General features: G+C 33.4%; 1 protein-coding gene across 1 annotated transcript in view; it reads left to right on the forward strand.

Moving 5' to 3' along the window:
- KIFAP3 (kinesin associated protein 3) overlaps positions 1-23,061 on the forward strand; it is a 149,960-nt gene that overhangs the window by 106,293 nt on the left and 20,606 nt on the right. The window contains exons 18-19 of the mRNA XM_074389807.1: positions 4,660-4,849; positions 11,666-11,765. Of these exons, the coding sequence (XP_074245908.1) occupies positions 4,660-4,849; positions 11,666-11,765 (290 nt within the window). The remainder of the gene's footprint in view (positions 1-4,659; positions 4,850-11,665; positions 11,766-23,061) is intronic.

Raw genomic sequence — 23,061 nt, forward strand, 5'->3', positions numbered from 1 at the left:
AAATTTTAAAGGAATGCGTAAAGGCAGTCATTACATTTGGTGCTAAGTTCTGTGCTAACTCACTGTCTTAGAAAATCAGTTTTAACAAGAAATTATCAAAAGTTAGCCATGGATGCTTATGGATATTTTTGGGTTGTGTGTTTGGACTTTTGTCAAATAGAGTTGATAATCTCTTTTTAAACTGAGCCTTGTATGTGTAAACTTATTAATAAGAATATTGATGTGAGCGCATAGGGTGATAAGAATGCTAAAGTTAGAAGGACAATTGTTTATGAAGAAACTTCTTTGTTACATATTTTTACATTTATTAGATATATGTTTGTTATTGTTAAATTAGGATAATCTTAAAAGAGGATGTGAGATGATAACTCAGAGTAAGCAGGGTTTTGTTTGTTTTTGCAAAGCATTAATTACTAGGCTAAATACATTTTGTGGAAATGTAGTTTAAGGATTTTTTAAATTTTAAATATTACCTACCTTTGTAGCGTTTCACAGGTGTTAGTAGTAGGAGTCAAGTTTCACCCTTTGTGGAAGAGTAGACCCCATATTTTATATGCTTTGAGCACTTGACTGAATTTTAACTCGCGTTCTTACCCTAGGAATGAATATACTTGAAATTTAAATTATAAAGAAATCATCAGATTGTATGTTTGTTCTGTCTTTTTCCTTGAATGAATACTTCTTCATTCAGATAATTCAATCAGATTTAAATTTTTCTACCAAAATGAAAAATTAGGTTTATGCCTCTTCCCAAGTGAAACAAGCTACTATTCTTAAAAGAAACAATGGCATTCAAATTAGTTCTGTATTTAATGTGGACTTACTAGGATTTCTAGTATTTTATAAACCATATTCTGAGAGTTTTGGAAAACTGTAACCAACTTATTTTTTAGAAAAAATAAAAAAAGCCAATTATTATGGAGAATTTCTTGTCCACAATATCATTTTGCTTTTTATTTATGTATTAAATGTTTTACCCCAATGGATATAATAAATTTATCCTTTCTTTCTACTGTATGGTCATGTGATCACTCTTTGTAAATTATTTGGCCATTTCTAACATGACAGTATCTTTCTGCAGCTAACTTTAATTCGGCACATACACAGAACCACATATGGCAACATAAAGTGTACTCTTGCAAAGTTATATTGACTCTAAAAGAGATTCACAGTTATATTTAGTATTTAGGCTAAATTACTTTGAATCTAATCATATGCCTATATTACATAATGAGACCTCACTTGGTATTTTATTTAATTTGGAAACCCAAAGTGAATCATCAAAATCTGTAGCCAACAAAACTGCTTATAACGACATCTCTGTGGATATTATTTTTCAACTCCGTCTTTCCCCAATACCCTCCCAAGTATGGCCAGCTCAGTAAGTGCATAACTGAGAATACCATGGGATAATATACTTACCAGACCAGAAGCTACTTCTTCCCATATCACTGCTTGCTTAAAAAATCTTAGAGCAGAAAGTTGACCCTGGAGGCTATTAGTTATATTCTCATTCAATGAAGAATCCATTCTGCAGTAACCCTGACAAATGTTCATTTATCCTCTGTTTAACTGCCTCTTCCACATTGCTGCCCTGAGGTTTACAGTGCTGTAGTAGCCACAGCCAGCTGTGTACCCTGGATCAAGTTACTTCAGTGTTCTGGACCTCATTTTCTCTTTTGTAAAATGTTAATAATTATAGTACTTATTTCAGAGAGCTGTTACTTGAATTAGTTAAAGTAATTTATTTAGTGTTCTCAATGTAAGTTATCTAAATGCTTTATATGTATTATCTCATTTTGGCAGAACAATTTGTGTGTGATCAATGATTGGGTGGTTGTATAAATTACCATCACATTTAGTCATTGTGACTACATCAATAATACTAAGGAGGTATGGCATTTGGATTTATTATTTGTATCTGAATAGTCAGTTTCAAGTATAGTTTAGTAACATAGATGTAACTGGGGTAAAGGTCTCCAATTGTTTAATTATTAAAATTCTATCCATTGAATAATAAATACTATTTTTATATAATGTTTATGATAGTTCTTAATTTTATGCAACTTAATTTTAAATAATAATATGAGGGAATAGATTGACGACTAATAGAAATGTTAATAGATAACTATTAGAAAATAAGTCCTGGCCAGATGCCGTGGCTCACACCTGTAATCCCAGCATTTTGGGAGGCTGAGGCAGTTGGATTATCTGAAGTCAGGAGTTCAAGACCAGCCTGGTCAATATGCCGAAATCCCATCTCTACCAAAAATACAAAACTTAGCCAGGTGATGGTGGCATGCGCCTGTAATCCCAGCTGTTCAGGAGGCTGGGGCAGGAGGCAGAGATCTCAATGAGCTGATATTGTGCCACTGCACTCCAGCATGGGGGACAGCGAGACTCTGTGTCAAGAAAAAAACGAAAAAAAAAAGTCCCATTATTGGGTATATACCCAAAGGAATATACATTGTTCTACCAAAGAGAGACATGCACGTGCGTGTTCATTGCAGCACTGTTCACAATAAGCAAAGACATGTAATCAACCTAAATGCCCATCAGCAGGAGACTGGCTAAAGAAAATGTTGTACATATACACCATAGGCTATTATACAGCCATAAAAAAGAATAAGAGCATGTCCTTTGCAGCAACATGGATGGAGCTGGAGGCCATTATCCTAAGTAAACTAACAAAGGAACAGAAAATCAAATGCCACATCTTCTCACTTATAATTGGGTGCTAAATATTGAGGACACATGGACACAAGGGAACAACAAACATCAGGACCTATTTAAGGGTGGAAGGTGGGAGGAGAGTGAGGACTGAAAAACTATCTATTGAGTACTATGCTTATTACCTGGATAACAATCTGTATGCCAAACCCCCATGACACACAGTTTACCTGTGTAACAAACCTGCATATGTATCCTTGAACCTAAAATAAAAAAGAAAACAAAGTTCATAATTTGGTAGCAAAATTGTCAGTACCAGTACTACAGTCAAAAAATATCCTCTACCTTCTCCAACTTCAGTTGAAAGGGAGCATCTATATGTTTTTTAAATATGCAGTATAGAACACACAGTCTGACAGCTGACACTACTGGGATTTGCTGATAATGTGAAACTTAAAATTGAACAAGTTAACTTGTAACAAGAAAATTACAATAATAATGACATTTATTATAAAATTTCAGATTTCATTTTTATCTCCCAGAAATGTATTCTGTGATAGCCATTTTGATTTGAGTCTCAGCTTGAATTGAAAATTGCCCAGCATTTAACTAAAATATGTATTTAGTCTACCTCTTAATTTTTGTGTTTGCCTTAATAGTGCTATTACCCTGCATTCCTCTAACTCCTTTTTAGACAGCTGTAACCAAATGTGTTTAAAGATATGACAGAGGAAGTTAAAACCAAGAACCCTAACAATGACATAAAATATCTGAAGCCTTTTATTTTCTATCCATGCTATCATTTCTGTTATCCATTGTTAAATCAATACACTAATCAGAAATAGCTGCAGCCTATGGGACAAGTAGAAGATGGAGAAGTTCTGACTGGAAGTTACAGTAATTTGCCTATTTGTCCTTCAAAACACGAAGAACTTTCTCTCTGACAAGTGTTACAGATACACATGTCAGTGAATAACCCAGTCTTGCTCCACAGGAGTTTATGATCAAAACAAGAAACATTTAAAGAAATAATTACAACGAAGTAAGACAAGATCATTAATTTATGGTTGGAACAAAAATACAATTCTGTTATTTGTTTTCTGTAGTAAACCATTTTAGAATCTAAAGCAATACTTTAATAGTACTTCCCCCTAATGTTATCTAGACTAAAAGATATAGCAAAATATGTCATTTTATGCTAACTACCTGTTATTAGTGCCACAAATGCAGTTGACTCTTGAACAACACAGGTGTTAGGGGACCAATTCCCACACACAGTTGAAAATCCGTGTATAACTTTGCACTCCCCCAGAACCTAAACTAATAACCTACTGTTAAATGGAAGCCTTACTAATAGCATAAACAATTAACACATATTTTGTATTATATGTATTATATACTGTATTCTTACAATAAAGGTAGAAAAAGGAATATTTTTAAGAAAATCATAAGGAAAAGAAACTATATTTACTGTTCACCAAGTGGAAGTGAATCATCATAAAGATCTTCATCCTCATTGTCTTCACATTGAATAGGCTGAGAAGAAAGAAGAGGAGGGCTTGGTTTTGCTTTCTCAGAGGTGGCAGAAGTGGAACAAAAATCCGTGTATAAGTGGAACTGTGCAATTGAAATCCATTTTGTCCTAAGATCAATTTTAATTATAGTCACAAGAACTGTTTAGAAACTGAAGCCTTACTGCTTGCTTAAATTCTGGCAATATTTACGTAATATTAAATAAGAATTTATGAAATTTAAACTTTTCTAGTGTTTGCCATTGCCATTAGTGATTGGTAATCCAAACAAAGACTTCTTTATGTATGTAATTGCTTTTTGTTGGCTATTATATAAAATAATTCTGAGCAGATATTTTTAATGCTGCCCCTGGCCCAACGAAGAATCCCCCAAAATTCTCAAGAGATAAAAATATTGCTATCTGAGTGCCAAGTGAGTTAGCTTATATAATAACAGTTGGCTGTTTATTTTCAATAGGAATATGATGAAGAATGGGCTAAGAAAATTCAGAGTGAAAAGTTTCGCTGGCATAACTCTCAGTGGCTGGAGATGGTAGAGAGTCGTCAGATGGATGAGAGTGAGCAGTACTTGTATGGTGACGATCGAATTGAGCCATACATTCATGAAGGAGATATTCTTGAAAGACCTGACCTTTTCTACAACTCAGGTGATAACCAAAGTGAAAATAAACAATTTACATGCTATGAATAGAGATTTTAGTTTTCCAGCCTTGCACATTCCCAAGCTTAATAAGCACTTCTTTTAGTTTATGAATGGTCTTCTAATGATTTCAGTTGTAACATCTATATACGATAAGCAAGCCTATTAACTTACCATTATTTTTTTCCAAGTTAGTCTTTGATGTAATCTCCACAAAAGGCTGTAGGCAGAAAACTAGCTGTTCTTAGAAGTTTATTACTTGCTAGAATGTGTAACTTAAATGGACAACTTCAAGATTTCTGACTTCTGTTCAAAAATGTAATATTCATTTTTCTTATGCATTTACTAAATGCATAATTTATTGATTTATCTTTCATTTTACAAGGTATTTAATCTTAACAATTTAATTTTGCCATGGTTTTGCTTTAGTTTCAAATTACCAAACTCTACATGGTAACTTCAGGAAAGATTTAGATATTTGCTAGCAATTGTCTATTCTTTCTAAACTATGCTAATGTTTTCAAGGTAAAATTTAATGTTTACATAAATCTTACGTATATTATACGTACCTTTTTGTTGATTCTGCAATACTACCTTTTTCCAAGGATGAGTTTGACACAAAGATTGGTAAGTTTTTGCATATTCTAGCTGTTACTGTTTTGTACCATTGCCAACATTAATGTGACTTCATTGAAGTCATTTTGTTGAGGAGAGAAAGGAAAGGATTTCGATAATAATTAAGATCTGTAGCAAGTTGAAGATAAAAAGCATTAAAGTGATCATATCTGAATTAGTGACTCACCTCTTTTTCTACTACGTATTTCTACTATGTATTTAGTGTTCACAAATACGTTCTCTAAAAATTTTGTATATTGTCTTATTTTATCTGAACAATTTGTGTGTGATCAACGATTGGATGATTATGTAAATTACTGTTACATCTGATCACTGTACTCACATTAATAATGCCACTCACATTTTCATTCATGTTGTTTTCTTAATTGTGTATTGTGCAAATTTTCCATGGATATTATGTATTATTTTTGTATTTGGTATACTTAACTCATGGAAAATTTGTGCTCTACTTTGAAAATTAAATAGATTTCTTCCTAACTGAACTTTGCAGTAGTTATAAAATGCTTCTTTGTGTTTCAAACCAGATGGAATAGATCATTAATTTCAACCAAACAGAATTTCTTAGTTTGGTAATAGCAAGCAGCTGTTCCTTACATATTCAGTATTCATGAAGTAAAATGATGTAAAATATATGTGATATAAATTTTTTTGTTAATAGAAATCAGAATATTCTTGGAATCAAGTTTCTTGCTTTGAATGTTGATAGCTGCCTTTCATAATGAATCAATTAACAATTTCTAAAACCAGATAAAACTGTTAACCATCTCAGTATTCATCATTGTTGTTTTAATACAATTAAAATTTCAGAACAGATTTTTTTTTTTTTTTTTTTTTTTTTTGAGATGGAGTTTCACTCTTGTTACCCAGGCTGGAGTGCAATGGCGCCATCTCGGCTCACTGCAACCTCCGCCTCCTGGGTTCAGGCAATTCTCCTGCGTCAGCCTCCTGAGTAGCTGGGATTACAGGCACACGCCACCATGCCCAGCTAATGTTTTGTATTTTTAGTAGAGACGGGGTTTCACCACGTTGACCAGGATGGTCTTGATCTCTTGCTGTGTTTTAAAAAAAACCTTAGTATTGTCATGTGAAATACAAAACAGGCATCTCCTTTAGTTACAGTATTTTTTCCTTAGTCTAAAATTATTGTGATTGTAGTCATTAATTAATTTCCTTTGCTATCATGAAAATGAAGCTGTTTGCCTTAGTATTTTTAGTACCTTTAGTACCCATAGAGGAAATATTTTGTCATTTATAAAGCTGCATTGCTACTACATATATCTAAATGACTTTTTATTTTTTAATTGTTCTTCATTAATTGTAATGAATCTAATTCTTAGTATGTGAATATATTCCTGGAATATGAAGCTTAAAATGGTTGGTTCTATCTCAAGAATATTGTAAAAACCATAGATTTCATTTACCTATGTAGTTCCGTGATGTGTCTTATAAAGTATAGCCAAATAAATTATTAATAAGATTTATCATTTTAGTTCTTTTTCTCATTTTCTACGCTAGTGACTCTATTTTCTCCTATATAGTCAGTTTCACCTTTAGCTAGTTTACCAAAGAGCTCAACATTATATTTTAACTTAACTTAAAAAATAAAAAGAGGTCGGACATGGTGGCTCAAACCTCTAATGCCAGCACTTTGGGAGGCCAAAGCAGGGGGGTTACTTGAGACCAGGAGTTCAAGACTAGCTTGGGCAACATAGTGAGACTTACCTCTACCAAAAAAAAAAAAAAAAAGAAAAAGAAATTAGTCCCAGCTACTCAGAAGGCTGAGGTGAGGGGATCACTTGAGTCTTAAGAGCTCTGGGTTATAGTGAGCTATGCCAATCAGGTGTCCACACTAAGTTCAACATCAGTATGGTGACCTCCTGGGAGTTGGAGCCCACCAGACCTACTAAGGAGGGGTGAACTGGTCCAGATCCCAAAGTGATTAAGTCAAAGCTCCCATGCTGATCAGTAGTGAGATCATGCCTGTGAATAGCCACTGCACTCCAACCTGGGCAAATTATTAAAAGCAAGACCCTGTCTCTTTAAGAAAAAAAGTTGGCTAGGTGCAGTGGCTCATGTTTGTAATCCCAGCACTTTGGGTGGCCAAGGCAAAGAGATCACTTGAGTTCAGGAGTTCGAGACAAGCCTGGCCAACATGGTGAAACCCCATCTCTACTGAAAATACAAAAATTAGCCAGATGTGATGGCACACTCCCATAATCCCAGCTATTCAGGAGGCTGAGGCAGGAGAATCGCTAGAAGCCAGGAAGCAGTTGTTATAGTGAACTGAGATTGTACCACTGCATACCAGCCTGGGCAACAAAGCAAGAAAGACTCCATCTCAAAAAAAAAAAAAAAAAAGAAAGAAAGAAAGAAAAATAGTTTTTTGGTTTTTTTTTTTTTTTAGAAAAAAATAACAATTGTATTTCAGTAGCAATATGTGATATATAAGATAATACATAAGAAGATACGGAGTTTTTATATTATTTGCAATGTTTATAAGCCAGTTTTTTAAAATGGCTTTCAGAAATCAGAAAGTTGATAAATTACCCTTTGTTGACAACAGATTTGCTTTGGTTTCATCATTGTTTCAGTATATACTCTGTTTTGTTCATAACTGTCTTTATTATTTACTTGGGCCATCTCAGAAAGGTGTGCTTTATAACTGTGTTCTAAAAGGTTTTATATAATTGAGTAATGTAAATGTATATAATACTCTATAGCTTACAGAGTGTTCTGGTGTATATCTGTGTTTTCTGTTTGTTCTCTGGTCATTGAAATGTTACATGAAATACTTTAGTTCCTTATTAGTATCTTTGAAACAAGTTTAGAGTAGGAATATAAGATGCTCCTAGATTTATGTGGAAAATAAAGCAGAAACTATGATTCTTTTTTAGTATTTCCCTAAAAGAATTAATTTTGGATGAACAGTGTTAAGAAAAAATAGATATTTCCAAAGAAGATTAGGTGCTTGAGATGTGAGGCTTTCATGGAATTTTTATACCTCATTCTAGTAAAGAAAGATTACTCATATGTCAGTGCTGCCTAGCTTTTGTCTAGCCATAAAGGGCGCCGTAGAAGCTGCAGTTTACTGAATCAACCACAGTGATTAAAATCAATTAAAAATGAAGTTGGGGCCCGTAGCTCACAACCATTGTTCCAGCACTTTGGGAGGCTGAGGCAGGAGGATCACTTGACGCCAGAAGTTCAAGACCAACATGAGCAATACCCTGTCTCTACAACAGATTTTTAAAATTAGCCAGATGTGGTGCTACACCTGCCTCTAGTCCCAGCTACTCACGAGCATCACTATTTGAACACAGGAGTTTGAGGCTGCAGTGAGCTATGATTGTACCACTCCACTCCAGCCTGAGCAACAGAACAAGACCCTGTGTCTTAAAAAAGAAATAAAAAGAACTTCAGAAGTATAAATTTACTCTTTATTTAATTAACCTAAGAGTAGACTTACTTTATTATTAAACTAGTTGTATTCTGAGTTTATTAAGTTTCTGGCTGAATCTTTAAAGTAAAAAAGTTTTAATTTGATCTCCATTTGATGATCACCCAGTTTCTAGTGCCCTGTATTCTGTTTATTCTTTTGCTACTCATTATTCCCTTTGAAGACAATAGGCTTTCTGAATCAAAAATAAGATATTGATAATTTGGTCAGGTTTTTACTTAATTTCTTCCTAATCTGGATCACTTCATTATGACATATTTTATAAGTATAAACTTTTTTACGTAATTCAGATATATTTTCATTTGGCTTTATTTATGTCTAAAATATTTCTGAGTGTTAAATTCTTTTGTTTTACTGGCATGCTGAATATCTTTGTGTGCATTTTCCATGTGTGGCATACATTTTATTTTGGCATTTTACTTAGCTTTGTTCCTCTAATATTGGCAGATTTCTTAAACTCTGATTCTTAATTCTTTGGTTTTAATTTAACAGAGGAACTTGTTGATTTTTGTGTTCTTACCCCTGTTAGTTTTAGCCACTTTCACAAAATCCTAGCCATTTTTAAAACATTTACTATATAAATTCACAAATTTTTATATGGCTAGAATCCATATAAAATTGATTTTTTTTTAAGTTGCTTTACCGTCAATCTGTGGTGTCTTGGCATTTTCCATGATTTCTTTTTTTTTTTTTTTTTTTTTTTTTGTAACTTTTCAGTGTTTAGCTGGTCTTTTTGATTTATAGAAACTTTAACTTCTAGTGGGCATAAAAACAGGATTAAATATTACTGGCACTTTTAGTAGAAACTCAAGCAATCTATTAAGTATTTTAAAGTTAGTAAAGTAATAGGACAAATACCAAAAGTGTCTATTACCAATTCAACAATTAAAAAAATAATATGTCATTAATATGTGATGAGTAACAAATGGATATATGTATCAAATGAGTAGTATGGGAGTCTTATGGAAATACAAATTACCCCACTTAATTCTTTTGCCAACTCTATTACTTAGTTTTACCATTCATTCAATTTTTAAGACCCTTATTCCTCAAGCAGATTTCATCATTTAAACCTTACCTATCTTTCCAGAGTCAAATCTGTTACACCTCTGCCTCCTCCCCTCCCAAGTAGAATTTTCTAACCCCTCTATAGCTTTTACTGCCTCCACATTCATTTGGTACTTATATCCATTCCTTCTGTGTATCATTATAAACTACATTTTTAATTGCATCTTAAGTGTTTGTCTTATATTTCACTTAAACTAAAATTCTTAAAAACAGGGATTATGTGTTATAATTTTATATATTTCCCACAGGACCTAGCATAGTGTTATTATGCATGTGCTAAGTATAAAAGAATCATTTAGTGATTGAATAATTTGCGTATACTGTGTGCCAAATGTATAAACACTGTGGTGGGTATGACCTAGCTAACGTTTATCTGCAGGCCACTCAGCAACCCAGCAACCCAGCATACTTTTAGCGAAGGAAACTTTGAAAGGCTTCAAAGCTATCCAAATAGTTATTACAAAAGGCATGTACTAACGTATTTGTTCTATGCATTGAACAGCTCTGAAGCCATCATTTAGATCTTTTTTCCCCTCAAATTCTTTTTATTCTTAACTTATTCGTAATTCTATCAAAAATAGGTTATCTAGATTCTTAGCTTGGAACAAATGAGAAAGTAGTATAACTCTAAATCAGGAAAAACGTCATAACAAATACTTAAATTTAGGAAAACCATTTTGTAAGCAAAGAAAAATGACTCAAAAAGTATACCAGTATAGAGCTATTTAGCATAGGTAATCAAATACATCTCTAAACCCTAGGGACTGTAAATATTTAAGATTTATAATGAATATTGAATAATCAATAAATATTTAGTTTATCATTTTAAGAATATAGGTGTTGAACAATGGACACAGGGAGGGTAGCATCACACACTGGGGTCTGTTGTGGGGGGCTAGGGGAGGAACAGCGCGGGGTGGGGAGGTTGGGGAGAGATAACATGGGGAGAAATGCCAGATATAGGTGATGGGAGGATGGAGGCAGCAAACCACCTTGCCATACATGTACCTATGCAACAATCCTGCATGATCTGCACATGTACCCCAGAACCTAAAGTACAATAAATAAAATAAAGAGTATATAGGGAGTGTAAACTATATGAAGATTTCTAATGTAAGTTTGTGCGTGTGTTTTAATGTTTCGCACTTAAACTATCAAGTGTTGTTTTTTTAGAAATTCACTTATTTGAGATATCTGATTCCCTAATCATGCTACACAAATAAAGCTGTGAAATACAATAAAATATTACCTTTTACCAATACCAAGCTGTTTAATACCTCCTTGCCTTTATTTTTTCTATTTCCTTAGCCTGAACCATCCTTACTGTCTGTCCCCACCTTGCTTCCCTTATCTTTTTCCTTCTTCTCCACAAGACCATGAGCTGCTTGAAAGCAGAGACTGTCTAATTACTCTCCGAACTCGTATAGTACCAAGTATATAGTAGATGCTCAATAAATGTCCGGTTACTGTGCTGCATTATTGTGAACCAGCACTTCAGTTCATATAGTCATCTGTTCATAATCCCAGAGAGAACAACATGTCATGCTAACATTTTTCTTTCTAGACCAAATATATAGGCTATTTTCATATTTTGTTGATTGATAGACAGATTTTCTTTTTCTACACATATGTTTTACTAGTTACCATTTTCTTTCTTTATAGATGGATTAATTGCCTCTGAAGGAGCCATAAGTCCCGATTTCTTCAATGATTACCACCTTCAAAATGGAGATGTTGTTGGACAACATTCATTTCCTGGCAGGTAAACAGTTTTCCAAGAAAAATCTAATGTATGATGTCTGTTGCTTTTGAAAAGCTAAAATTCTCTTTGCTCTCCATTTGTCTTCTTTATCATTAAGAGGTGAAAAATAAAACCCTCAATCTTTTCAAGGACATGTTTGATTTTAAATTAACTTATAAAGTCACATATTCTGTATTTAAAAAATGGAGATCACAGATCTAAAAATATGCTCTTCAAGTTGGAAAATATAGATTGTTGACACAAACAATACTTTTGCCTAATTAATGAATGCAGATTGTTTCTTGAGTGTTTTTGAAAACCATTAAAATATAAAATGAGAACACAAGACATGTATTTTAACAATTCCTGAAGATACCACTGTTTTTAAAAAGTTGATGCTTTTATTAAATTGAAGACTTTTTCTCCCTAGATGGTGTTTGAGTAAAATATTTAAGAAAAAAAAAAGGCCAGTATTCTTTTGCAATTATAATAAAGTTCCCCACAGGATATATCCAGCTTTATTACATAATGATATCATAGATTTTTAAAATCTTACCAGAAAGTATAAACAGTATTTTCCTCTTCGTATCATTCCTAGAGGTGTGATATTTTAATTAAGACTGACTGTTGACATTTCACATTAAGCTAGTCCAGTGAACAGATAGTCTTATTTTCCCTTAAGCCTATTTTTTTCATTAGGTCGTTAATTTAATTTCTTCTGAAATTCTACTTTTCATTAGGATAAGCTATTTTCTATGTGTGAGGTATGTTCATGTATTTTTTAAATGAACAATACAGTTGCATCTCATATGCAATAATTCTTAATGCTCAATTGTAATGTTATTTTAATCTGATACTAATTATGACAATTTCAACCATTATCAATTATCCATTTATATAATCTGTTTTACAAATATTCATCTTACTTATTTTAACTTGCACGGCAACATTTTTAAACAAGTATTATTATATCTGTTCAACTGATGAGGAAATCACAGCTCTAAAAACTCAAGGTTAATTAACCAGTTCATACAAGTAGGATGATGGAGCAAAAATTTGAACTCAGGTATATATGTCCTCAAAGTTTATGTTCTTTCCAGTATAACATGCTGCCTCATTTGGAGGAAACAAAATATAACATAGCGATTTTTAAGTTTTGACCACAACTCACATTAAAAGAAATACCTTTCATATTTGAACTTAATGCATACATACATATTTGTTTACATACATGTATCTACCTATACACATATATGAAAATTGTTTACATATTTGTATCTACTTATATATACATGTGAAACAAAAATTTCTTAAAATGGTACTCTACCTGTAATAGGCAGTGATATTTTATTATATTCTATTTCCTACTTTAAATGCAAATTGCAGCCCACTGAGTTGATTTCACAACTTGCTGATGGTCATGACCCAAAGTTTAAAAGCATGATGGGGAATCATAGGAGTATTACATGAAATGTAGTAATAGCCTTAGATGTAGTTCAGTGTTCTATAGTATACTTTAAATAAATAATAGCCCTTTAAAAATTGTTTCATCTTTATACTAGATACTCATAGTAAGAAACTCCTTGTGCCTTAGGAAATAAAAGCTACACATGATTAAATACTAGAGAGCATATGGCTTTCGATTATTTCTGATGCTTATGGCTATATTAGCTATAATTATTTAAATAGAGGCTGTTTAATCATTATAAATACTGCACTCTATCAAGTGACAATTCACTGTACAAATGTTTTCTGAAACATAATTGGAAAAGGAGGAAGTTATTTAGGTATTTGATCTTAATATTTATATTGACGATTTTGCTTATAGCATTTATAATATTAATTATTCTGCTATTTATGGTTTACTCTTAGCCAAACATTATTTTTGTATCTACTGCCAATACAGTCAATCTAAAGACAACTTACTGCTATGAGTCATGCATTACTTACTTGAGAAAGACTTGGTTTTATTTTTATTATGTGAGTTTTAAAAAACTAAACATTTTCACTAAAATATAGAAAACAACAATTTTGCTCAATTCAGCAAAATCCCTAATTTCTGGTTTTCAAAAATTATTACTTTACACAATAATAAAAGTTTTGAGAGAGAGAAATGTATTTTACAAGTTATATGCTGGATCCAAAGATTTCTGGATTTTATTTCTCCATTCTGTTAATAAGATATTTTTTAATAACTTTGGGAAAATTCTTTTACCTTTGTATGTTTACTTTCTTTTCAAAAGTAAAAATATTTAAGTAGTTTCTTTTACTTCACAAAAGACACATCCCAGTAATGTTAATAAAACTTACTATAGACTATTTTTCAAATAAAAAGAGTCATACATTTATTATAATTATTTTCATTTGAGAATTGTTCACCTTTTAAAAAGAACTTTCCCTGAAAAAGTTAAGACTTTCATCTCTTGTCTTTTGTAATTTTTTAGGCCTTAAATCACATTTAACTACATCACATTTGTATTTTTAGAAGAAATAATTCACAATGAATTTTCTCAAATTTTGTGGCAGTTAATAGATCAAACAAAAAGGGACCCCAAACTGTATCAGTAGAGCCACAGACAGAGTACATAATATAGCCAAAGATTCATAGTTGTTCTTTTTCACACTCTGTTTTACTTACTCTGGAATCATTTGCTTTTTTGCTTTTATTCAATCATTTGTGGTTGGTTAAGATTCTTCTTTTCATAGAACTTCTAAGCTCTTTTTTAACAGTAACCATAGTTCTGTAAGTGTGGAATATTTTTCAATTCTGCAAGGATTTAAGTATTTTAAATTGTTACATAGTTACTCACATATTTCCGTATGATAATTTTACTGCATAATGTGAAACTTTAAACTATGGCTACATTTCAGCTCCTGATATCCTGTAGGTAAATTTGAATCTCATTAAACTGAATAATACTCATTCAAACTACTATATTTGAAATTTTTAATTTTAACTGATTTTAAGCAAAATCAGAATATTTTTCAAGAAATGCAAGTTAATTAAAGAGAAGTTGTTGAACTCCTTCATCTTGACTGTAAAGATGAGAATAAGGAGACTTAATGGACAACATGAAGAATTTGTGTTAACTGTGGAAGAATAATAGCTTAATTGATTGATCTTTACATGTTGAAAAAGCTGATTCTGTAATATCTTAAGAAAAGGAAATGTTATCTATTAGGAGTTGTTGAGTGTTTTTCCTTTAAATCAGGGAAGTGGTCCAGTTGATTTATAAATTCTTTCCGTGCTTCTTTGTCATATGTCTTTGAAAAATAAGCACTGTCAAGTTATCTGGAGAAAGAATAATACATGATTAACATATAAAAGGTGAACTTTTATCATTACCGTTGTTTTTAATGATTTGAGTGTAACAATATGTGGGATAAAACATCAAACAATATGACAATGCCAAGTGGCATACTCTTCAGCCAGTTCTCATGGCTTTTCAATCTCTGTTTTCTTAATATTTCACTTTGAGTGGATTCATGTAATAAATAATAAATTGCGAATTTATATGACAGGGGTTTTTTAATTGTTTAAGGAAAAATTATTTATTTCTTCCCAAAATGACAAGGTTCAGTAATAGGATGAATGTATTAAAATCTGAGAAACTAAGCCAGATTTAGAGAAGAATTTAAACAGTTCAAATTGGTATTTTTCTTAAAATCCAAGTCAGGGGGTCCTTCTTAATCTGAATACCTACATGTTTGTAATATAGCAAGGCAGTTCACTTGGAAACAGTGAAAACTGGTAAACTCATCTGTTCCATTCTATAAGAAGACTGAATGTTAGATAAAACAGATATTGGCAATTGGGACAGTGAATCCTGGGTTTTAGACATGTGTCACTATCAGTTTGAACCTCTTGGCTCCAGGATTTCCCAACAGTTAGAGCTAATGCAAAATGCATTAGGGATCTAAGGCTTTAGCTATGGAGTTGCCAATCACAGAGCGTCAAATGTAAATCTTCCCCTCCCAAAATCTGAACTGGTGTTAGAAAGTAAAGTGGAACTTGCTTTTGAAGCTAATTAAAAATAATAGGAGCAAGACTAGCTTTTTTTCCTGTTATGTGTACCATGTATCCATACCATACTTTTGGACCATTTTTTTATTATAACTTTTACTTTTCAAGACTAACAAGAACCGCATGTTAAGGGTATTTTTAAACTGCTTCCAGCTTTTACAAATCAGTTTTTGTTGCAGTAAAAATGGTCCATTTTTCTTTTATAGGAATCCAATTTTCATAAACTGGAAAAAAAAACTGCAGAGACTGCTTAGGTTTCCTTGGGGCTTTGAAAAATATTTTTCAGAGAGCCTGGAGTTCTTCTTTGTGGTTGGCACAGTGATGTCATTTACTGACCATTTCAATGGGGTCAAAGATGAACTAGATGTTTGCATTATCTGAGCCATCTGACTCCTACACTGTCATTTTCTATGTGTGTGCCATAGACTGCCTCTTTTTTTTTCTTCAAATACTTTAGTATTAACTTTAATGCATTATATGTATTATATATTACATATACATATGCCTTCTATTTTGGTCTCTCTTTTCTTTCAACTATTAAATCACAGTTGAATAGTAATTGTACTTGAAAAAAATCCTACTGAGTAGAACTAACAAAGTATTTCTTTAAAATATAAGAAATAATCTTTTACTGAAATTTTTTAATGTATGATTTTTCAATTCTAAAATTCTACATGTAAAAAAATTAGACTTGTTTGTTTAGCTGAAGGCTGCCTTAATTAAACCCAGCTATTTAGTTTACTGTTTTTTCCCATGAGAAAGCAGCCTCAAAACTACATATTTTCTATCTAAAAGGCATTGTGCAGTGTTTATAGAACTACATATTACTAGAACTATCTGAGTTTGTTTCAAAGCAGTTATTCAAAAGAAAAATTAAGTTGTCTATTTTACAATCCTTAATTTGGCGAAGCCAAAAAATTCTTTTCTATTGAGAGGAAAGTTAATATATCTGTAAAATTCCTTCTTTGATAAATCCTTTATCAATTTTTAATTAATAACCCAAACTCATTTCTTCCAATAATTTAAGTTTTAGTGATCTTCATTACTGTGGCCATAGCATGGCAGTTAATGGAAGGATCAAAAAAGTGAAAAGAACCTCTCAAAAGCATTTTCTTTGATAGACATTGACACCAACCATTTGTTCAGCATTGTAAGAACTAACCTAATTGCTAAAAACCTATAAAATCTTTTAAAAATAATCATTAACTAAAATACTGCTTTATTTAGTGTGTTATTACATTTTTACCTAAGATGATCAGTTTTTCTATTATTTATGAATTTCTTATTAATTTTTCTCAGCAGAAAACATGCTTCATGAAGCCTTTCAAAAAACTTAGAAGCAGTTTTTCTAGAATGGTGGTTACAAAATAAAGCAGACAGATAACAGTTTCACCTATCAATTGCCAAATAATTTCCAATGCTAATACCCACACATCAGAGCATAAAAGGACTCTGAAACACTTCTTATGGGAATTTAAGTTAATAAAAACCTTTATGGAAGGCATTTGGTAATAGAGACGAGAACCTTAAATTGTTTACTTCCTTTTACTATATAAATTTATCTCTAAAAATTTGTCCTTATGAAATAATCAGAGATAAAAATAAAGAATGATAAGTTGTTGTGTGTCAAAGAAAATTGATACATTGAATGTAGTAAATAAACATTTTTTACGACATTATTTTTGTGCCGTGAGATGTAGTTCCCTAATACTTGTTCTTAGCTGGATATAGGTTGGGATATTTGCAAGAGTTGCTTCTCAGTTTAAATAGAATTTTAAGTCATGATTTAAACATATTCAATAGAACCTCTTTATAGCAACAGCAAGGCTGAATAACAATACAGTGTCCTGTTTACCTTCAAAAGTTGCTCTGTTTCAGGTATGGTATATGATTTGATCTAAAAATACTCAGGTATGTGCAAATTTTTATTATAAATTGTATCCAGTTATCCAAATGACATTTTCAATATATGTAAACATCTATTTCAAGCCAAGTAATAAATGACATATGTAGGTAAAACCAATAGAAATAATTTTAAGTTCTTTCCACTTTCATCATTATTAATGAAGCAGAAGTGTACAGTAAAATTTCTTGAGTAAAACCATAAGAAATAGTATTATATAACAAGTAAAATTATTCCTAAGATAATGAAGTAGTCATTTTAAACTTGTGGGGTGGTTAAAACAGGAGAACAAAAGTGCAATAGCTGTGTTACAACATAGTTCTAATTAATGAGAAAAAGCAAATAAAAATTTTCATACAAGAGTCTTGATATTATAAAATCTTTACATGAAGTCCTTTTTTTGTTTCTGAATACTCCCGTAGCAGTTGTCCCAATTACTTTTTTGGTTAAGAAGGTGGAATGCCTTACGAGCCTTCTAAAAGATTCAAAGAATAAAATGTTTAAGCCTTTTTACTCTAAGTATATGAAGACTAATAACTTACATTTATCTTGTATTTAAATCTTCATGTATCTTATTTGATCATCAAAAAGTATGTGAGGTTATAGGGCAAAGAGTAATGTTGTCCTTATTTTCACAATGTGGAAATTAAGGCTCAGAGATTTTTAAGGAACTAGCCTAAAACCAGGTAGCTAATATTGAAGCCTTTAAGCTTGGTAAGAGCCAACACTCTTACTATTACATCATTAGTGCCTCCAGATGACAAGCAGATATATTAGTCTTATCAGTAAACTGTACTTTAGAAAGTTGAAAATAAATGTTACTAAAATTCAGAACAACATATGTAGGTTTTATTGTGCAACACGACATACTGTTTACCTAGTATGCTTTAATATATTTGACATGGTTTATTGCAAATTGGTGATTCAGATTTGCTTGGAAGTAAGCGGCTAAGGGTTTATTAACACGTTAAGTAATTAGTTCGCTACCTTTAAATTCTCTGAAGTAGTTAGTACACTAAATTCTCTACAGATTGAATCCAGTTGTATAGAAAATGGGAATGAAATAAGTGAATATTCTCAGTCTAGAAGAGTAAATGCCTCATACAAATCATTTATTCAACTAATTAACCAGTGTAAATTTTTGCATACATGATGGTATTGTTTTTAAAATGCTCATAAATGAATCCTCGTGGGCTTACTACATTTTAGTCTGATTTCTCTTTATTTGTTTAGACTTTTTATAGAGACAGCTTCATTCTAGTATTGAAAAGGCAAGGAAATTCAGTTCTACTGCTTGGTCACTAATGATTTGTATTTCCCAAGGAGAACTGAATTAGGTTTTATTAGTAAATTGGGCCTATAACCTTTAAGGACAGATTTTATTAGATTATCACACATCAGCATTAGTAAATTGTAAACCTAACTGAAATACAGACGTTTGAGCCACAAATCAAGGCTTAGAATCCTGGAAACTTGGGAAGATGTTTTATCCTAGAGAAATTATAGTCCTGACTTGAAAAAATATTTCAAGTAATTTCTTTTGAAAATTTAGAAACAAGAGAAGTTGGTGACAGAATTACCCTCTTCAAGTTAGTGTTCATTTTAATCTGCTAATCTGAGCAAAATACTGAAGGCATGTACATTAGCTGTGTAGAAAGCCCAAAGATGCTCCCAAATAAACCAAATTTATTGTCACTTTATTAGTGGTGGCAGCAGTGGCCCATCTGGAGCAGCTGCTGCAGGGACTCCAGCTGCAGCACAGGGGAGGCATATCCGATGCTGCGACCTATACAAAGCTGTCAAGCTGGGAAGAGGCAGGAGCCCCACTCCCTGCCAAGTTGGCTGGGCAGGAGCCCCGCGCTCCCGGGCGCAGCTGCAGCTACCCAGCCACAGCTCCAGACCAGGGCATCCCTGTGCTTTTGGAGGCCCAGGGAGAGCCTCCTGCCTCTGCAGGCTTGGCAGTGCCTGCTTGCACTCCCTTGCGTCTCCCTGCTGCCGGCACCTGCTCCAATTTCGGAGCAAAGTTGAAGCCAAGCCCCAGCACGGTCGTGACCTGGCTGGGTGTGCATGCACTAGGGGCAGCACTGCACGCCCCCACCTCCCCCCACCCCCCCCCCCCACACACACACTGCCTCAGCTCCCTCTGAAGCTTTGGGCACCTGCGAGCTCAGGGAGGGAGGCTAGGGGGTGCTGAGGGCTGCTCAGCATGGGCTGCCTAGGTGACATGAATGGCATGTTAATGGCAACAGGCAGGCTCCTGGGCAAAAAGGGGTGGGTCCCCAATGAAACCCCACCTTCTAGCCAGGGATGGCCTGAAGCCTGGGGACAAGGCTTCTGGTTCCAGGTGGAGTCTGCTGCCCAAAGTGAGAACTTAGGGTACTTTTTCTGGGCCTGCCCATGGCCAGCCATGGATGAATCAGCATGCACTTCTCTTCTGATCCTGTGAAAACCCCAGACTCAGCCAGCCTAGTACAGACGTGGGGATTACTTGCTTGCCGAAAGGAGCTACCCACTGCAGGTGTCCTCTTTGCTGATAGCTGAACACTCACTGGGATGCCGGTGGAAAGGAGCTACCAACTTCGGGTCTCCTGAGGGCTGTTCTGTCACTCAGTGGAGCTCCTCTTCCCCTTTGCTCACCCTCCAGTTGTCCACTTACCTTCTTCTTCCTGCATGCAGAACAAGAACTTGGGACTCGAATGGCAGGACTCAAAAGAGCTGTAACACAGAGCTGAAACACATCGCCCCCTCTTGCCACATTGCAGGCAAGGAGAAGGAGAGAAAAGCTGTGGCTCTTCCAAGAACCCAGACCTAGTTGCTCCTGAGCCAGGGCTAGGACACCCTCTGTGGGGCTCTGTGGTTCCCAGTGTCTCCAAGCCTCTGGGTGCCACCGCGTTTCCCCTTTTCCAGACGCAGATGCTCACAGCAGAAGTTGTGTGTAGTATATCTGGTCCAGCAGCAGCCTCCCATGGAGCCAGCATGTGTGCCAGTGCCTGGAGCTTCCCACCCTACCATAGCAGCTAGTCAGCCAGCATGCCTACTGGGCCGAATGGGCAGAACAAGCCCAGCAGGCGCAAACAATAGGGAGAAAGTGCCACCAGCCACAATGGTTTCTGGCTGGCGAAGCAACACCCCAAGGATCCTGTGACGTTAGAACTTCCACTTAGTATAAGAAATTTAGCATAATTGAGTCTATAAATTTAAAAAGTAACCCGAATATGACTGGAACTTTAAAAAATGTTAACGTATCAATTATGGTGTAGCTTTGTGCTAGAAAAAATGACACAGAAGCTAATGCAGTTGACTGGCAAGTTATATCATCACCATTTAAGAGTGATTATCTAGTGTTAAAGGTCATATACTTTTCACATGTATTAATTGCATTTTTGTTGGCTTTACAGATAGAAATTAGCTGTAAATTTAAATGGAAAGGAAGTAGAAAGCCTTCAAGTGAAGATGACTGCTCTTATGACATATTTGACCTAAGAAATGCTCTTATTTTAAGAAATAAAAACAAAAATGATTTTTTAAGGGAATAGAATGCAAATTACTATCATAAAGGCTTGCTCCTTCATATTATAATAAGAATAACAAAATTGTACATAATTAATAAGTATCACTACTCTCTCCAAAGAAAATAAGGGAGCAAAATAGAGCATGTCATCTTTTATTTCCTTTAAATATTAATGTAATGATAATGAGCTTACTCCTTAACTCAGGGATATTTTCTAATTTAAGGTAGATTTAATCTAGCCTGTTTGTGTCTTGATTGATGTAATTTAACTATGAACAGTTTTTAGATTTCTTATATTAGAAATATTAAACTAGATATTTTTTTCTAAGATTATTGTTTTAAGAAACAGCTAAAACCTAGGGTCTATAGGTTTTCAAATGTAATTTTAAATGTAATATTAATTCCCATATTCTCCATCTTGCCCATAGTCCTTACAGATGTGCTGTTACAAATAGCTCACTCCTCAGATATGAGCCATATGGGCTCTGTAAACTGATTTGCACTTTTTCTGAATAGGAATTGTACAGATTGTAGATGAATTATTAAGTAAATTTATATTACCAAATAAATCTAAGAATAAAATATTAAGCTGTATTAAATGAGAAAGGAATGTACAAATGACGACCTACCAGCGTTAATAACTTTAGTGATTACTTTCTTGGTTTCAACCAAAAGAAATGAGTTTTTTTTTTGTTGTTGTGTTTTGAAAAGGGGTGGGTGGCGTTTTTAAAACTGCTTACAGAAATATTTAAGACAAAAACAAGGAAATATAATGTTAGAAACTCAGCCATTCCAAACCACTTGAGCTGCTATGACAGCTCATAAAATTGAGAGTACTTTTTAACTGGGCTCTGTTTTACATTGCCAAAGTGAATTTTCCTTGCAGGAAGTAGCCAGAGGGTTTATTTAGTTTCCAGTCTATGGCTTTGATCTTTCTCTACTGTCACATCTCGGGTTACATAGCCCTTTTTCACTGCAGTAAATCTGCAACAGTTAATGAGAATAAAATTTTCTCCTTCTTACTGATCACATGCTGTTAAATGCCAAACCACAGCCAACTGCATATTTGCAGAATTTCAGCTACAATGTATGAAAACAGCACAATCAGTTTAATCTTGTTGTCTTTGCAATTCATTTTATTGGGCTTTCTTCCTTTCCAAGTGACCTACTTTATTTATCAAGTCAAGTGGTTGCAAGCCAAACTTGGAGGAAAGATTTAAAATGTGAATAAACTAAGAGGAGAAGGTGTGCATGAGGTGGGACAGGGGAGGGCAAGTGGAAGTCCGCTTGTATTACCGAAGATTCCAAGACTCAATAAGTTGAGTCTATTTTAATTCTTTTGAAAGACCAAGCCTTTTTTTCTTCTTTCTCCTCAAATAAAATAAAATGGTTTGTTATTTCTTTGGGTTTTTTGTATGTTTAGTTTCAATATAAGTTTGTACTTAATGACATTTAATGAGTTATAACATTATTTTTCAGTTTTTATTATATAGAAGACACCATTGTACTTAAGGCAATTTCAAGAATTTCAAAAATTGAAATTCCACATTATAAGAGCTACTCTTAGAGTAAAAATAACATTGTTGTTAACATACACTAAACCATTTTATCAAATGGGTCCTTATAAAGGAAATATTATGAATATGTTGAATAAATCAATGTACTTTCAAAATCACATTTAAGCAAGCTGAATTTTATACGTTAATATATGCATCCTCATAGTAAAGTACATAAAGAATCATATTTATTTTCTTTAGTTACAATGAAACCTCTCAATTGAGGCATTAATTTTCTGATTCAGTTAATACAGCTTAAATGTATTTTTTACTTAACACCTCTTATCTTTTCTACTGCCTTGTTTTTGAGGTTAGCAACTGGA

The sequence above is a fragment of the Saimiri boliviensis genome, chromosome 19 (assembly GCF_048565385.1).
Source record: "Saimiri boliviensis isolate mSaiBol1 chromosome 19, mSaiBol1.pri, whole genome shotgun sequence".
In the NCBI taxonomy this organism is placed as follows: domain Eukaryota; kingdom Metazoa; phylum Chordata; class Mammalia; order Primates; family Cebidae; genus Saimiri; species Saimiri boliviensis.